The sequence below is a fragment of the Pieris napi genome, chromosome 20, assembly GCF_905475465.1.
Source record: "Pieris napi chromosome 20, ilPieNapi1.2, whole genome shotgun sequence".
Lineage (NCBI taxonomy): Eukaryota > Metazoa > Arthropoda > Insecta > Lepidoptera > Pieridae > Pieris > Pieris napi.
Window position 1 is genome coordinate 1,324,113 of NC_062253.1, and position 16,229 is coordinate 1,340,341.

At 34.5% G+C, this 16,229-nt stretch overlaps 2 protein-coding genes across 2 annotated transcripts in view; one reads left to right on the top strand and one right to left on the bottom strand.

The window, feature by feature from the left end:
• The window catches only part of LOC125059510 (tubulointerstitial nephritis antigen-like), a 49,990-nt gene extending 35,461 nt beyond the window's left edge, over positions 1–14,529 (top strand). Inside the window, exons 4-9 of the mRNA XM_047663959.1 lie at positions 1,395–1,573; positions 4,090–4,270; positions 7,031–7,165; positions 9,639–9,835; positions 11,953–12,092; positions 12,667–14,529. Coding sequence (XP_047519915.1) covers positions 1,395–1,573; positions 4,090–4,270; positions 7,031–7,165; positions 9,639–9,835; positions 11,953–12,092; positions 12,667–12,804 — 970 coding nt within the window. The 3' untranslated portion in view covers positions 12,805–14,529. The remainder of the gene's footprint in view (positions 1–1,394; positions 1,574–4,089; positions 4,271–7,030; positions 7,166–9,638; positions 9,836–11,952; positions 12,093–12,666) is intronic.
• On the bottom strand, positions 14,322–16,212 carry LOC125059511. Its single transcript, XM_047663960.1, has 5 exons — positions 16,021–16,212; positions 15,808–15,936; positions 15,619–15,706; positions 15,112–15,198; positions 14,322–14,817 (listed from the first exon to the last, which is right to left on the bottom strand). The coding sequence occupies exons 1-5, from the start codon at positions 16,038–16,040 to the stop codon at positions 14,749–14,751; spliced, it is 393 nt and encodes a 130-aa protein (XP_047519916.1). The 5' UTR covers positions 16,041–16,212; the 3' UTR covers positions 14,322–14,748.
• Positions 16,213–16,229: the final 17 nt, after the last annotated feature.

The window sequence follows — 16,229 nt, forward strand, 5'->3', positions numbered from 1 at the left end:
GAAATTTTTGAGTCTCCCATACATGCAAAAATATAAATTTTGATATCACTTTTTTTTTATTTTTTTTTTATTGTGGTTTTTAACACATGAAAGTGTCCAATAACTAACAGTCTTTATTAAGGGGAAGTCTGTTCTCGTGCTCTATTTTTCCACTTACCTCCGTTTAGTACTTAAAACTAACGTTCTCTCACACAAATTCGAATGGTTTTGTCCTTCTTCTTTTGTGATGTCAAGTTGAATAGCCTCGACATTCACGTGTTGGTGGAGCCTTTGTTCGTGGGCTCCAGCAATGTTTTTGATTATTGTGGCGACGTCCTTTCTGTCTTGATGGAGGTCATCGCGAATGTACCAGAGAGCATAGACTATTCCCCTGAGCACATTGTTTTGGTATCGTTGGATTATTTGTATGTGTCTCTTACTGGTACAGCCCCACAGCTGGCAATCATAAGACCATACAGGCATCGGGACTTGTTTATATAACGAAGATACACCTCTTTGCGCTTGGTTTAAAATCATCAAGGTATCAAGTGACACCAAGGTAATTGCTGACTTTTGGAACGGCATGTTATGACTGATAATTACATTCAAGAACTCGGTATTAAGCAGCCTCTGTTTTCAATAGTACAATCTCGCATCCTTACATTCTTCGGTCACGTATCTCGGCGTGGTGATCAGTCCATAGAACGCCTTGTCGTCCAGGGGAAGGTAGAGGGCACTAGACCGCGCGGAAGGTCACCTACGCGTTGGACTGACCAAATTAAGTCTGCCGTAGGAGACTCTCAATCAGTGCAGCAGGATGACCACTAATAGGCAACGATGGCAAAACGTCGTGAAGCGCATCACATCTGGCCCTAATATTACAACTACTTCCTAGCGATCACGACCGCTCTGTCAAGAGTGCACAGGATAGGAAGAAGAAGAATTACATGTTTTGTTGGTAGAGTCTATGTCACAGATTAAGACTGAATTTTTGAAGTTATACTTTTGGCGAATTAGGGAAAAATTATGAGGGTAAATTTTTACGATGGGCGCGCACACCGTCACAAAAACCGACACCGACACCCTGAGTTAGTTATAGTTAACATTTTAATTTTTCAACAAACGTAGAATAAAATTTTTAAAAGGATATTTATCTTGTTACGCCAAAGAAAGTTATACTTCTAACGCGTATGTAAGTTGTCAAAAACAGTTAAAAGCGCGCGAAACATTTTTAATGTACACACCCAAAAATCTCCATACTATTTACTTTATTTATTTTTCTCCTTTATGGCTCTGGCACGGTTTGTGGATTAGCCAGCGTCAAGTATAAGATTATAATTATATATTCTTGTATATTATATAGATACTATTTATTTATACCCTCGACAAAATACTTAAATTAATTCTTTTTGCAGCGAATGCGTGATCATAGACGAACAGAAGATGACCACAGACTGGAAATGTGACAGTGACGTTTGTCTCATTAGTGAGGACGTTGTCTTCGGTGTCAACCAGCCCGGTATGACATGGCGCGCGTCCAACTATTCGCAGTTCTTCGGGAAGAAGTTGAAGGAGGGATTAATTTATAAATTAGGTTTGTCTATATTTGCTTAGCGTCATTGTTATTTGCTTAAACCAAAGCTGAATTTAGCTTGAACGTATTTTGCGGTAGTTCAAGTAAAAGTAGTTGCGAAAATATCAGTTTTGAACAATATTTTAGCTATCGATATTTAGTATATGTTTTAAACAAACAGGTTTGGACCTCAGATTTCTGTATCTATTTCATCATTTGTCAATATAACAGTCTAGATGATGATGAGCTTCCTGTGCCTGACACACGTCGACTTTTTGGGTCAAAGGCAAGTCAGTTTCCTCACGACTCCTTCAACGTTTAAGCGCATGTTAAATGCGTACATAGAAAGAAAGTACATTGGTGCACAGCCGGGGATCGAACCTACGACATCAGGGATGAGGGTCGCACGCTGAAGCCAACACTGCTCTACATAGAAAATTAAAGCAAATTTTAAAAGTATGTTATTGTGGCAGTGTAGGTACCTTATTTACAAAAATCCCAGGTAAAGCGTAAATACACAAATGTACGAATTGAATAGTCGTACTTTCTCGTGGGTTATCCTGTATCAAAGCGTTTGAATGTGTTCGTGTGTTACAATAATAGTATTTAAGCGATGAAAGTCTGTGCCTAGATTAGCGCACTTTCTCTTTAGACAATGATCCACTTTCAACTATTTATAATACAATTTATATTACGAGGTGCATATTGTCATCTACAAATTTAACAAGACTTAACGCCATTTTATTTTAGATATGTTGTGGTATAAATATGTAATTTACATGTTGGTAGCTGATTACTGCTGGCCCGATGTTTACCGTTTAAGCTATATTTAAGTATCAATGTTGCCCAACGTAGCCCAATTGCCCCCTGATGGCCAACAGGGGGGCAATTTGATTGCTTAGGGGGGAAGTAAAGATCAGCTCAATATAAACGTGGAGACTTGAGATTGAAGCTAACCAAATTGGGACCTAATATAAAATCTCTGTGCAGCAAGCATCAAGCGTGGTTTGAAAATGTACCTACTTATATGAAAATTGTATTAGAATAATTATAATTATTCCCGCCTTTTTCTTATTAGTTTATTATTGATGTTGACCGTTATTACGTCATTTAGTATTGTATTTTTATTGTTCATAGTTTTCATTTAATACGGAAGGAATAAATAATTTGTAATTTGTTGGCATTATAAAAACGATTTATTCCGCTATATATATATTTATAATATAAAAGGAAGCTATTCTGTGTGGTCGGCTATTAAGGGTAACTGTAGTCCATAGACACGTATTTTATCTATGGCTGTTCTTTTATAATACAGGCTATATCATAAGATTTTCAGTTCTATAGGTACATAAAATATTTATTTTAAATAACTATATTGTTGTGTTACCAAAATAGAACAGAATTTACATTAAATCTAGTCAGATATAATCCGTTCAAACATTCAAAAGACATTGAATATAATCAGATTGCAATGAGGTCAGAGCTTAGGCAGGTATAATGGGTATTGTCACCTTTGATGTCCTTTGTAACCTTGTCAGTCATGTCCAAATGTTGTCACATACATATGATTTGTATAAGGATAAAGATTCAAGTAAGTGTTGGCCTAGTGGCTTTAGTGTGCGACTCTCATCCCTGTGGTCGTAGGTTCGAACCTGTGCACCAATGGACTTTCTTTCTATGTTTCGTAAGGAAATGTTGATATAGATATCTGAGAACACAGAACACTGCAACAATGTAGCTAGTGAAAGAATAGCGATTCAGTAGGTTTTGAGGTTTTTTGTCACCAATATAGACTAACACTACCACATCTTTAGGTCTGGGCCTCAGATTTCTGAATCTGTTTCATGATATTTTTTTTAAATCTAATAAGGGAAGTATGTGATCAGCCTCCAGTGCCTATCACACGCAGTCGACTTTTTTTGAGTCTAATACATGTAGGTTTCCTCACGATTTTTTTCTTCACCGTTTGAGCGAATGTTAAATGCGCACATAGAAAGAAAGTTCATTGGTAAAAAAAGCCGGGGAGCGAACCTACGACCTCAGGGATGAGAATCGCACGCTGAAGCCACTAGGCCAACACTGCTCAAATATAGAATAATCCGTCTCTTAATCTAATTCTCGTGTCACAATGTTAGTTACCATTCTCCTCCGAAACAGCTCGACCGATTCTTATGAATTGTTTTATGGATATTCAGTAAGTCTAAGAATCGGACAACACCTGATTTTCATCCCCCTAAATGTTAAGAGTGACCCCTAAATTTTTGTTTTCATTTTTTAGACAAAACTTTTTGTATTTATTTTTATGTGAACAACATACCAAAATACATACATCCCTTAATTTTCACCCCTCTACGATGAACGCCTATTTTTTATAATAGTAGATAGTTATTTTTATTGAACTAAACATATGTTTCCTAGAAATAATATACATGGCAAAACAAACGTTTGCCGGGTCAGCTAGCATATATATATATATATATATTAGTGTACTGCGTATGCCAGTTATGTCGTGGTTTTTAATAGCTCTTCTCTTTCAGGTACATTCCCTCTAAGCCGTGAAACGAAGCGAATGGGAGCAATTCGATACGACAAGAACATTCCCTACCCTCGGGACTTCGATGCTCGCAGACGTTGGCCGAACTTCATCTCCCCTGTGGTGGACCAGGGCTGGTGTGGATCTGACTGGGCTGTGTCAATTGCTGGTGTTGCTTCTGACAGGTATGATCATGTATGAAGAACGGTTGATACTACGTGTTTTCAAGGTGCTAAGTTATTTTTATATAGTGATACCGCATTTACAATGCCGATTGCGTTGCCGGCGTTTTAAGATTTTACAACAAGATTCTTGGTTCGATGTCTTTTAAATGTTTTTGAAGTGAAACTTCTTTCAAAAGTCGAAAATCATTTATTCATATAGGTTCACAATGTACACTTATGAACGTTAAAAAAGAAATATACATTAAATGCTTCTAATTTTACATTAACTGCCAGTTCTCAAATCAAGGGCGTAGAACGGAAGAGAAGAACTGGCAATAAGTGCGCATAGGCGCATGAGGGTAATTTTTTACGAAAAAGTAACGAAGATGTGCAGCGTTTTGGTCGAAGGGAGAGAGCGATTGAGAGAGTGAGAAGGGCGAAGTACCTTATAGAAAATATATTTTTTAAATTAAAATTTCGTAAAGAGATTTTATGAAATATGTATTAGTATTTTATATTTTATACAAAATAATTTATTGAAATCTCAAATGATGAATTGTAAAATAAAATGCCACGTGTTTTTATCATCGAAGAAATAAATTTAAAAAATTAAATTCATTAGATTCCTAACATATCTTCCTTTTTCCCTCCCTAGTCTCGGAAATCTAAAGTTTTCGATTTGTATAAATATGAAGAAGACTTAAAAATTAGTTTGCTAAAGAAGTTTCGCTTCTGACATGTGTAATTTGTACGCACGCATTTTTTTTCATGAAACCACTACAATAGAAACATTTCATTCGCCCAGAACTCAAATTGAGGACCACTCCAAAAGTGAATAGAGTAGGAGTTGATCTACGCGAAGACAAAACATTCTTTGGAATGCGAACTATGTCAGAGAACAACAAACAATGAGGCTTTGAACACTTCAGTTAAAAATAACTTGGGCCCTTGAAAAGCCTTCAGTTGCAATTTAAACCAAACCTTACTGACAGTGTATAAAGTTAATTTTACTATACACTTTGAATAAATACTGTATGAATTTATTGAGTGGGTCCATATTAATCCCTCTAGGCTTAATTTAAATCGTCTACCTTCTGCCAATTCATAATGATTTAATTTAAATGTTTCTCATAGATACATATAAGTACCGAAATTTTAATACTTTATAGAATTCTTGTATTCCTAAACATATTCAATTCCATTTTGTATTATCAGCCTTGCGATTCTGTAACTCACTCTTCGAACTCTCGCAGCGGTTTTCGCTGCGGCGCGGCGGTCGCGCTCAAATCAGTCGTGAAGCAGTGATTTTACGATTTGGCATTCTGATAAACAATAAACTATAAGCTCCCTCCACTTACCAAGACGTAATGTGAAATTGCTTAACAGAATACCATGTGATTCCAAAAATTGAAGGGAACGTTGTTAGTGCGAGGTGAACTGATTAAAGTAAGCACAATATAATTATAGAACAAGACGAAAGAATATTTTTTAAATTAAAATAATGATCCATCGCAATTATTTGAAAGCATAACAAAAGTTCAGGTAAAAAGTTAGTTTTGACGCTCTATTTAGATAAAACTCTACCGCAATTATTTCAAAGCAAAACAAAAAAAAACAAAATCAATTAGACCTTTTTAGGCTTTTTTTTTATTTATTTTTTTATTTTATTTTATTGAGAGCGATTTACAGTGTATACCTAACTTACTTGCTAAGTATAAAGTTCTTTTAACGCCATTAAACAAATCTTTATATATTAAGTACTTAATAATTAACTGGATTGGTAACAATAAACCCTTATAGCTTTTATACTCAAATGCACTATCATCAGCTCAGGTTTAATATGCTTATGATAACACAGGTGTTGTGAAGCGTAATTTTATACGATAGCACATTAAAATCTGTATATGAGATAACAGTGCATGGGTATGCCTTGTACAACGAAATAATTAGAAGTCAGGAGCACGAAAAAGGTCCCAATTCCCACGGTTGGACATTACACATACATTTTAACAGTACATACTAAGTTTATATATCCTAGAAGTAGTTATCTATCAATAAACAAAATCATTTATTCATATAGGTAACACAATGTACACTTATGAACGTCAAAAATGAAATATAAGTTAAATGCTTCTAATTTTACATTTACTGACAGTTCTCAAATAAAGGGCGTTGAACGGAAGAGAAGAACTGGCAATAAACTTTCCGCCACTCTCTTTAATCGCCAAGTTTTATAAACATCCAGTTATTAAAACATTTAATAAGTATCTACCAAAGGATCTAACACTGCTGTGGGTGCATGTTCACCTCGATGTGTTAAAAAAATTTCGCCATGGGTATCAAACTATTTAATCACCTTCTCAGAAGTTATAGATCACTGCCGTATAATTCTTTCAAGGAAAAGTTGATTAGATTTTTAAAAGCAAGGTGCCTTAAATGAGAGAGTATTTAGACCATACGTTTTGATAATTATAAATAACAACATTATTATGATAATATGACATGTGCATTGTGCATGCCTATTTTTTTATCAAAAAAACATTTATTCATATAGGTAACACTATGTACACTTATGAACGTCAAAAAAGAAATACATTAAATGCTTCTAATTTAACATTTACTGCCAGTTCTCAAAACAAGGGTGTAGAACGGAAGAAAGAACTGGCAATACTCTCCTATATAGCTCTTTATGCGGTAATTAATCAATCCTAACGTGCCACGTTCTTTACAAATAAATGACTTATTATTTTTTATAAATGAAATTGAACTATAACATTACAGATTCGCAATCCAATCAAACGGAGCGGAAGCACTGGCGCTCAGTCCGCAAACTCTTCTTTCCTGCAACATCCGTCAACAACAAGGCTGCAGAGGTGGACATATTGATGTCGCTTGGAACTTCGCGAGAGGGCACGGGTAAGAATATTATTTTCTTAAGATAGTGCATGATTAGAGCGGCGGGCATCTATCAGCCCTGAGGTCGGACAATTGAATTACATTTGTGCCCAGAATGTTTTTCTGCTAAGTGCGCATTTAAAACTCGAAAGATGTCGCAAGGAAACCAGCACGCCTAGTATCCAAAAGTCAACCATCTATGTCAGGCGAAGAGGGTTGATCACTTGCCTATTAAGACAAAAATGATCACCAAATAGCTACAGAAGTCCTAAACCAAGAACGGGTAGAAGCGCCACTGGTTATTTGAAGTGGAACTTGTGTTTCTTTAAGTACGTGTAGATAATTCAATGGTTATGTATATATGCTATATAATAGATTATAACTTCAAATAGCGTGAGTTAAGTCCGGTGGCGGTTGTTGTATGGATATGTTCAGTAATCTGCTAAATGAAACACTTTGTTTGATGCTGGCTAATAACTGGTTTTAATCATTTAAAATATGAGCTTATAATTAATAATACCCCGTAACTAGCGTCGCAACCCTATTATATATAACAAATACTAATTTGGCTTATCTAAGTGTTCATAAATTTAATTGATACTTCAGTAAAAGTGTTGTCGACCTTTTTGGACATTATCGGAAACGAGAATGTTATAATACAATTTATGAGTGTGGAAAAAACTAAAGTTGAGATCTTCAAGTGTAAGATGATTGTTTAAGCTTGTAATTATTAACTAAAATATATAAATGTAACTTAACTGACGTTAGGTTAGGGTGCTTCGTTATATTTTCTCAGCTGTGATAGCAAATAGAGTGATATAATGTAAACAATGGCCCTTATCGGAATATTAGATGCTTAGACTGTGTCGATGTGTAAAATATCGCATTTCACACTGTGCAAGTAAAATAACATAAACAATTCGACACAATAATCTCTTTGGAGACGGTTTTATTAAGAATAACTGTTTTAGAATTGGTTCTATTATAAAACTGAAGTACAGGATTTTCTCATAGGCACCCGTACCATCAGCGACTTAGGAAATTCAAAATGTCACTGTACTATCGGAGATCTCTAGCCGGTGTTACGTTCTAATACAAGTGTTACATGGTCAAATACAGAACAGCAACATACATCGCGTCCCGTAGGATCTCTCATTCAAATTCTTCGCGAAAATAACAGAATAAACACTACTTATCGAGAGCTTGATATATTCAGTAGTGGGCTAATCAAATTTAAAAAAAAAACATTGTTTAGCGCCTATCTGGTACCTTATCTACGTTGTTAAGCAATTACTTCTTCTTATAGTGCCATCTCCTTGCGAAGGTTGGCGATCATCATGGCTATTTTAATTTTGGATGCCGCGCTTCTAAACAATGACTTGGTTCTTTGACCAAACCAGTCTCAAGTTTTTCAACCAGGACGTGCGTCTGCGGCCAGGTCTCCTTCTACCTGCCACTTTGCCTTCTATGATGAGTTGCGTAAAACGTGTCCGAAATACTCAAGTTTCCTTTTCTTAACCGTCATAAGCACTTCTTTGTTCTTCTGCATTCTGTCCAGCACGGTTGTATTTCGTATGCGGTCTGTCCAAGATATTTTAAGCATACGTCGATAAACCCAGACCTCAAACGCTTTTTTGGACATAGTCTCTATCAGCGTCCAAGATTCTACGCCGTAGAGCAGCACAGAGAAGACGTAACATCGCGCAATGCGAGTTCTAAGCTGTTAATAGTAAAAACTAAAATTGGAAGTGTATTTTTTTTCAAAAGCTATGTTCAACATAATTGTCATATTATTTAGAATAGATAGCTTGTAACATATACAGTAGTAAATGCATAATATATGATGTGGTTTACTTCAATAAATAAATAAAACTGTTTCATTCGTTCACAATTTTTCATTATAAGAAAGAGTTTTGTCTTTTATTGACATAACTTACACACGTTTGATAATAAAACAATTTTTACCGGATTGAAGTTATGTGTAAATACATATTATTTACACATAATTACATACAATATTATTTTTCATAATTTCGTATCTCGTGCTAATACGTAAATCGTGCTTTACAGCGTGCGTGGTCACGGTGACTGAAGACAAAAGGTGTTAAATGTCAAAAAGTATTACAGCTGTAGAAAAAGTTGTATTATCTGTATTTGTTTCCCCGGAGTTGGTATCGACTAAAAGATGGAGGGTTTTGGCAGAAATGGCTCACGGTGTCCTCTATTTCAGTGACCCATTTCTGCCAAAAAAATTGGGTTTAAAATTCTGGTACAAAATTGTTTTATAATCATAAGCAAGAGTTTCTTTGATAGGCATCTTTGGTGTAGGGCAAGGCATGTATTTCGGTACTAAATTTTTCCTTACAATTTTTTTTCGGGTCATGTCATCTAACGCTGCTAGAGAAGTTAACGAGGAGTAGAAGAAGTACAAGAAGATAATGTAACCAACGTATTTTAATACTTGGATAGTCGTAAACTTGTTATGTCTTCTCAGGTTGGTAGATGAGCGCTGTTTCCCCTACAAAGCAGCCGTTGTACGCTGCCCATTCAAGCCAAGAGGTAATCTCATAGACGATGGCTGTAGACCTCCAGTGAAGCAGAGGACTTCAAGATACAAGGTCGGACCTCCCGGCAGGTTGAACAAGGAAGAGGATATTATGTATGATATCATGGAGTCAGGTCCAGTACAGGGTAAGTTATATTTCAATAGGTTTATCGGGGTTTTTTGGACACCTCTTATCACTTATTATTTGAAAGATATATTCAGAATTATTATATTATGATATATTTATCAGAATTACTGAATATGAATAAAAAAATTCATAAGAATCGGTCGAGCCGTTTCGGAGTACCTATGGGAACGAACATTTCTAGTGCTTTCCAGTATTCTTGGTCAAAAAAGGTTTAAGTTTAAATGCGACGTGAAGATGGCCTAAAAACCTCGTTCAAAAATTAAAAAACAAGTTTATAAATGAAATACAAACTTAACAAATCTAGGTGTTATCAAAAACAAACATTTCTAATCCTAGAAAGTACATGCAAACAAGAAAAGGCACTTTATCGCGACCTTGTACAATTTTTTTTATCGGAAGCAAATATTTTGCCCCCATTTGATAAGCGCATCAATGGTTCTTGTTGTGAAAGAACGTTTGTTGGGGCATTTTAAAGGTTAATTAGGTAAAAAGAATAAAGAATGTTTATGTGGACTTTGACCAGATGAGATATTATTATAATTCGAGTTAAAATATGGTCAATCCGTCTAGTAATTAGACGAACCAATTATTATTAGGCTATTTAATAGGCGTGTCCAAGCATGTAAGTGGAAAATCATGTACCTACAGTTCTCACCTCACTAAAAAAAAAGTTTTGCCGTATGCCCCAGCACTTTTTAGGTTCTCAGTGATATGTCCTGTCAAGTCCGTGCTATATACGCAACTATCCGAGTAGTGCGGGCAGGAGAATCACCTGATGTTAAGTGATACCGCCGCCCATGGACACTCTCAATGCCAGAAGGCTCGCGAGTGCGTTGCTGGCCTTTTAAGAATTACGCTCTTTTCTTGAAGGACCCTAACTCGAATTGGTTCGGAAATACTTCAGTGGGTCGCTGGTTCCACATAGTGGTGGTGCACGGCAAAAACAGCCTTAAGAAACGCTCAATTGTGGAACGACGGACGTCGAGCTGATACTGATGGTATTTTGTATTCTGCCTTGACGTTTGATGATGAAACTCAGCTCAGTATTAGTCCGAACAACTCCTTTAACAGTCTCTATGGTAACTGCGGTAGAAGATGAGAGACTTGGGCAAGCGTTATTAAAGTTCACACATGTTTAAAGCTATTTTAAGCGTTCATTAAAAATACTTCCTATTAATGATTTACATAGATAATTAAGATAGATAAATCAAGTATTTAGCGACGGGCGGGCGCTTCAAACGATACGGAAGTGTTCTAGGAATATCTGTTTTATCCTTCAAAAGATATGATGATTAATTGTTATTTAATGACGACGATTTTTAAGATAAGCGAAATACTTTGACGTATAAAGGTTAATTATTATGGGCATAATAAATATTTATAATGAAATAGTCTCTCAAGGAAAACATCGTGAGAAAACTGGTGTCTTATGTATTATTAAGATCTAGCGCGAACTTTGACTTGTGTCCAATACATTTCTGACGAACTTCGAAGTCTACTTGGACTTAGCTCTAAATCTCGTTTCTAAAGCTTACCCTTTGGCCACGTTCACACGGCGATTATTTTCCCGTATACCGTATACGAGATTATATCGAATAGAGTAGTGACAACGGCGTTCATACGGGAAAATCCCGTGTTCGAGAAATATCTTTACCGTATACCGTGCGAAGTTGTCATTTCTTTTGATGGATCAGTAAAAATCGTCCGTACTCAGTTTAATTTTAATATCTAAACTTCGAGATGTACAGCGTACTCAATTACACGTTGTGTATGTCCCACTAATGCCCATAGGCCTCCTCTCTTAGGCGAGAGGGAATAGTCTGTAGTCCCCACGCTAGCCCAATGCGTATTGGAGACTTCACATTCATCCATAGAACCTAACATCTCTTGGGTCGGGGGCCCGTGGCATTTTGCCCTATTGTTACGCCACTGCTAGCTGAGTATTTTGGAGTCTGTCTTTGTAGTTTGTCTGATAAGTGGATTTATAAGGTAAGGATAGTTTGAAGTCAGGGGAGGGTGGAGGAGGTAGTGCAGAGCTACTTACGACCTTCAGAAATGAAGAGCGCGACTTATGAAGTGGAGTAGCATACAGTTAACATGTTTTTTTGTCAACAGCTGTAATGACGGTGTACCAAGATTTCTTCCACTACCGTGATGGTATCTACCGACGAAGCAGACATGGGGACAATCGTATGAATGGTCTTCACAGCGTGAGGATTATTGGATGGGGTGAGGAGAGAGGCGACAAATATTGGGTAAGATCCTAATGAGAATAAAATGTTTTAAATTCCAACCAGTAACCTTTTCTTTTGATATATTTTTGTATGTTTGTTAAATACTTAAACAATCTACTTGGTTTCACAATAAATTATTGATTGAAGAACTCGACTGAAAAAAAAAATTTCATTTGGAATATCATTTGGAGGCCCACTTACACTCTTTTGTTGCCCCAAGGCCTCCAGATTTCTAAATATGACCCTGCATAATAATGCTTACAATTAATAAGTTTACAAAGATAAATGTTACTAAAGGATTACAATAAAGACATTGGATTATGAATTATAAATAAATTGACCAATTCATATGACTTATAATGTAAAATGTAAAATTCCTTTAAAGACAAATTTGCGCGCCATTGTGTGTGTCAGAATATGCGAACTTACGATTGTACCACCTTACACATTTTTGTACCATATTCTTGCAATAAATTATTATTATTATAAGCTAAGAAAGTGATAACAGAATGCTCCTGTAATCGAATGGGCGATCTGAAAAACATGAGAAATGTACATCAAATTGTTGACCACAGCAACCTTTTACTTCTTTCAGACGGTAGCCAACAGTTGGGGCACGGAATGGGGTGAGAACGGCTACTTCCGCATCGCCAGAGGAGTGGACGAATCTGATATCGAATCATTCGTCGTTACCGTGCTGAGTGACGTCACGGAAGCCAACCAGAAGAAATAACAGAGGACCCACCTCATCACTCCCCTGTGCGTAGTCACGAAGACTATAAAAACCAGCAGAGGACTGATTCTCTTGAATACGACACGAGATTTTGGTTAATGTGATATTTGAAGGTTATCGTTTATATTGGGTGACATTTAAGCTGTCAAAAATTTGCTTCAAAATAACTATAATGTTTTTTACACATACACTTATTTAAGTTGGATAAAAACAGTTTAAAACTTATCAAGACCTTCCTTTGATTATAATTCCCATTTTAATCTGAAAAATTTATATAACTATTATTGTATTAAATTAATATTTAAATGGTTGTTTTGCTAAGCTAATCTTCAGTGTGACTTGCTTTATATTAAGTTATTACTTAATACTTAAGATAGACTAAGGAATGTAAAACTTTGTGACAGCTTCTTATCGAAAAATATGTCTACGATATTAAGCTTAGTTAATATTAAATAGCTATAAGTTACGTTAAGATCGTGGACCATGCGTGGAGCTTTTATAATTTACAAAAATGTCAGAAAATCTGTCAGCCAAAAACCTTATTTCTATCAAGAGATTTTTACTAGACAACTGGGGTCTTATGCAAATTACGTTGAATAATATTAAAATTCAATACTAGTAAGTGGTCTACGCTCTACGGTAAAAACCCATATTTTTAGACTATTTAATCAGCACTGCCTTAAGGCCTATAAGCATAGCTTTAATCTATCAATTAATGGTGCGTAACGTCAGTGTCCTGGAACCTGTCAAACCGTTTCACTGTCAAGTTTGACATTTAGCGCCTAGACAAGATGTGTCATTTAAGAAAACGATACTTAAAGTAATTAAATAGTTTCATTTAAATTTAGTAGTTTCATCTAGCGTAGTGTTTCCCAAAGTGGGGACCACACCACATAATTTGATTGTTAAGGGGCAATTTGAAAATTTATTAAAATTATTATTATTTTAATTTGAATTTCAGTTTTTATGTTTTAAAAATTACTTAGTTTCGTTAACGATTTCCTAGTAATTTCTTACAAATGCCTATCTTTTAAGTTTTTTATTATTAAGAATTATGTATAAAAACATAATTTGAGAAAGGCATAGGTGAGGCATGGCCCAAAAAAGGTTGGGAAACACTGATCCCTTTAATGACATATTCGAAGAATTCGAATTCTCAATGTCAAGACATTAGTGATATGAAAACATCTAAATGGAATGTAATCTGATAAGGCATTTGAAGACTTCCTTTGATGTTGCCTTTATATCGAAATGAAACCATCAAAACTATGTTAACAATAACATGTTTATCTTCAGGACTTCCCAGTCAATCATTAACATTTGTTTATTTACAATGCCAAAATATGTTCTAAGAATAAATCATATGAAATAGAAGAAATATGTTAGCCAAATACTCTAATTCTCAATTTTGAATTTAAACAGTTTTTTAATCACTAAAATTTGTGACTTGTTTAGAACATATTTTTTTAAGAACATTTAAATGCGCACATTACTTGTAAAAGTTTAAAATTGAAACAAATGCTTTATAGTAATTTATTTAACCAACTGCCATTTTCAATGTTATGATTACATACTTAAAACTAGTCTTAGTGACAACGTAACATTAGCCTTAGGAAATATATCTCATAGACAATAACTATTTTATTACACAATTTAATGGAATGCACAGTTTTATCGCAATAAGGAAATGTATATTTTATTAAGTTTAATAAAAATTAAAAATGTGTTTGCTTTTCAATTTAACAAATATTATAAACCCTATACAACAAAATAGCTTATACCTATATTAAATTCTTATAAATAATTATTCTTTGCAATTAAAATGAGAATAGAACTAGCTAACTAAAAATAAATTATCAAACAGAAAAATTCAAAACATACATAAAGCTTCTATACACTTTGGATCAAAAATGATTATGTGTCCATCATGCACTTTCCAGTATTTTAACTACTTTTTGATGGACTTTGGATAGCTCTGCTCTTGGCCACTTTCTCCACATTGGCAGCCCGGGCCTGTAAAAAAAATAATTCTTTAATCTACATGCACTTAGTGGCATAGTTTTTTTTATAATTTAAAATACATATATGTATTTCACTAACAAGACAATAGCTGGCTCAATAAATAATTAATAGTTTCAAGTTAGAGGTAGAAATAAGAATAGACTAGTGACATTTATTGAAAACTTTGGTATGGCAAAACAGGAATCAATCACTGATAACCTATTAGCAGTAGATAACAACATATATTGAATTTTTTGTACAAAGAAATATTATATAAATACTTTTTCTAAATATTAGTGTACCTACTTGTAAGGAGTGCACTCTCTTATGTAAAGTAATCATTGCATTTGATATTAAATTAAGTTTTTCTTTGCTGGTTGCTACATCTGCCAACTGAAATGAATACAAACAATACATAGATAACAAGTAAACAGTTAAAACCAGTAATATTCTATTAAAATTTCTTAAAAAACTCTGAGTGAAATCTCCACTATCTATATTAAAATTGTATATAAAATCGGAACTAAGATCTTAGATAGTTATCAAACAATTATTATTATTATTTAATTAACACACTGGCAGCTTTTAATAAGCTGATGCGCATGTATTATGGGATTTGGAGGAACTTATCCAGTCTGTTTTTAAAGGTGTTCACAGATGGTGCACTGATCACACTTTCCGGAAGCCTATTCCAGTCGGCCACTACACGTAATTGATACCTAATGTTTTCATTTTAATACTAAAATACTAGTAACCAAATTTCATTGTTTACCAAACTAATACTACACTTTGAATAGATAAGCAGTGACTTACTAAAGCATCTAGAGTTACATCATTTTGAAGATCTTCCAGCCTTCGTCTCTCTGATAACAGCATGTTGTGAACTGCATCTTGTTTATCCCTAAAAATAACAAGAAGCTACAGAAAACATCCTTTAAAAATTTCTAAACATTTAAAGTATTAGCTTTGTTACAGGTTCTTATAATTATTATTGTTACTTACGTTAATTCTTTCAAATGAGTTTTAATGGTCACAAGTGGAGGTTCATACAGTTCTAAGAGTCCTTTGGCTAGTAATTGAACAGTTTTGATATCTTCAGGCATTTCAGTACACTCATTGGAATCCATGGTACTAAAATGATATAATATTATTTTGACATTAAAAATACAATTAATACAAAAGGAATAAAAAAAATCTACTTCGTTAATAAATTACCTTTCTGATGGGTTAGCCATTATGCGTTTTCACTATTGTAGAATAAATACCTCTCTGAAACTAGAACTGTACTTGATATAAAATATGTTGTATAAAATTTTATTTGGGAATAATCATAATCAATAATGTTATTTTTATTTTCTGAACATATTTTGTTTTGAAACCGTGGTTTTGACATATATAAAGATGACCATTGTCAATTATTACAA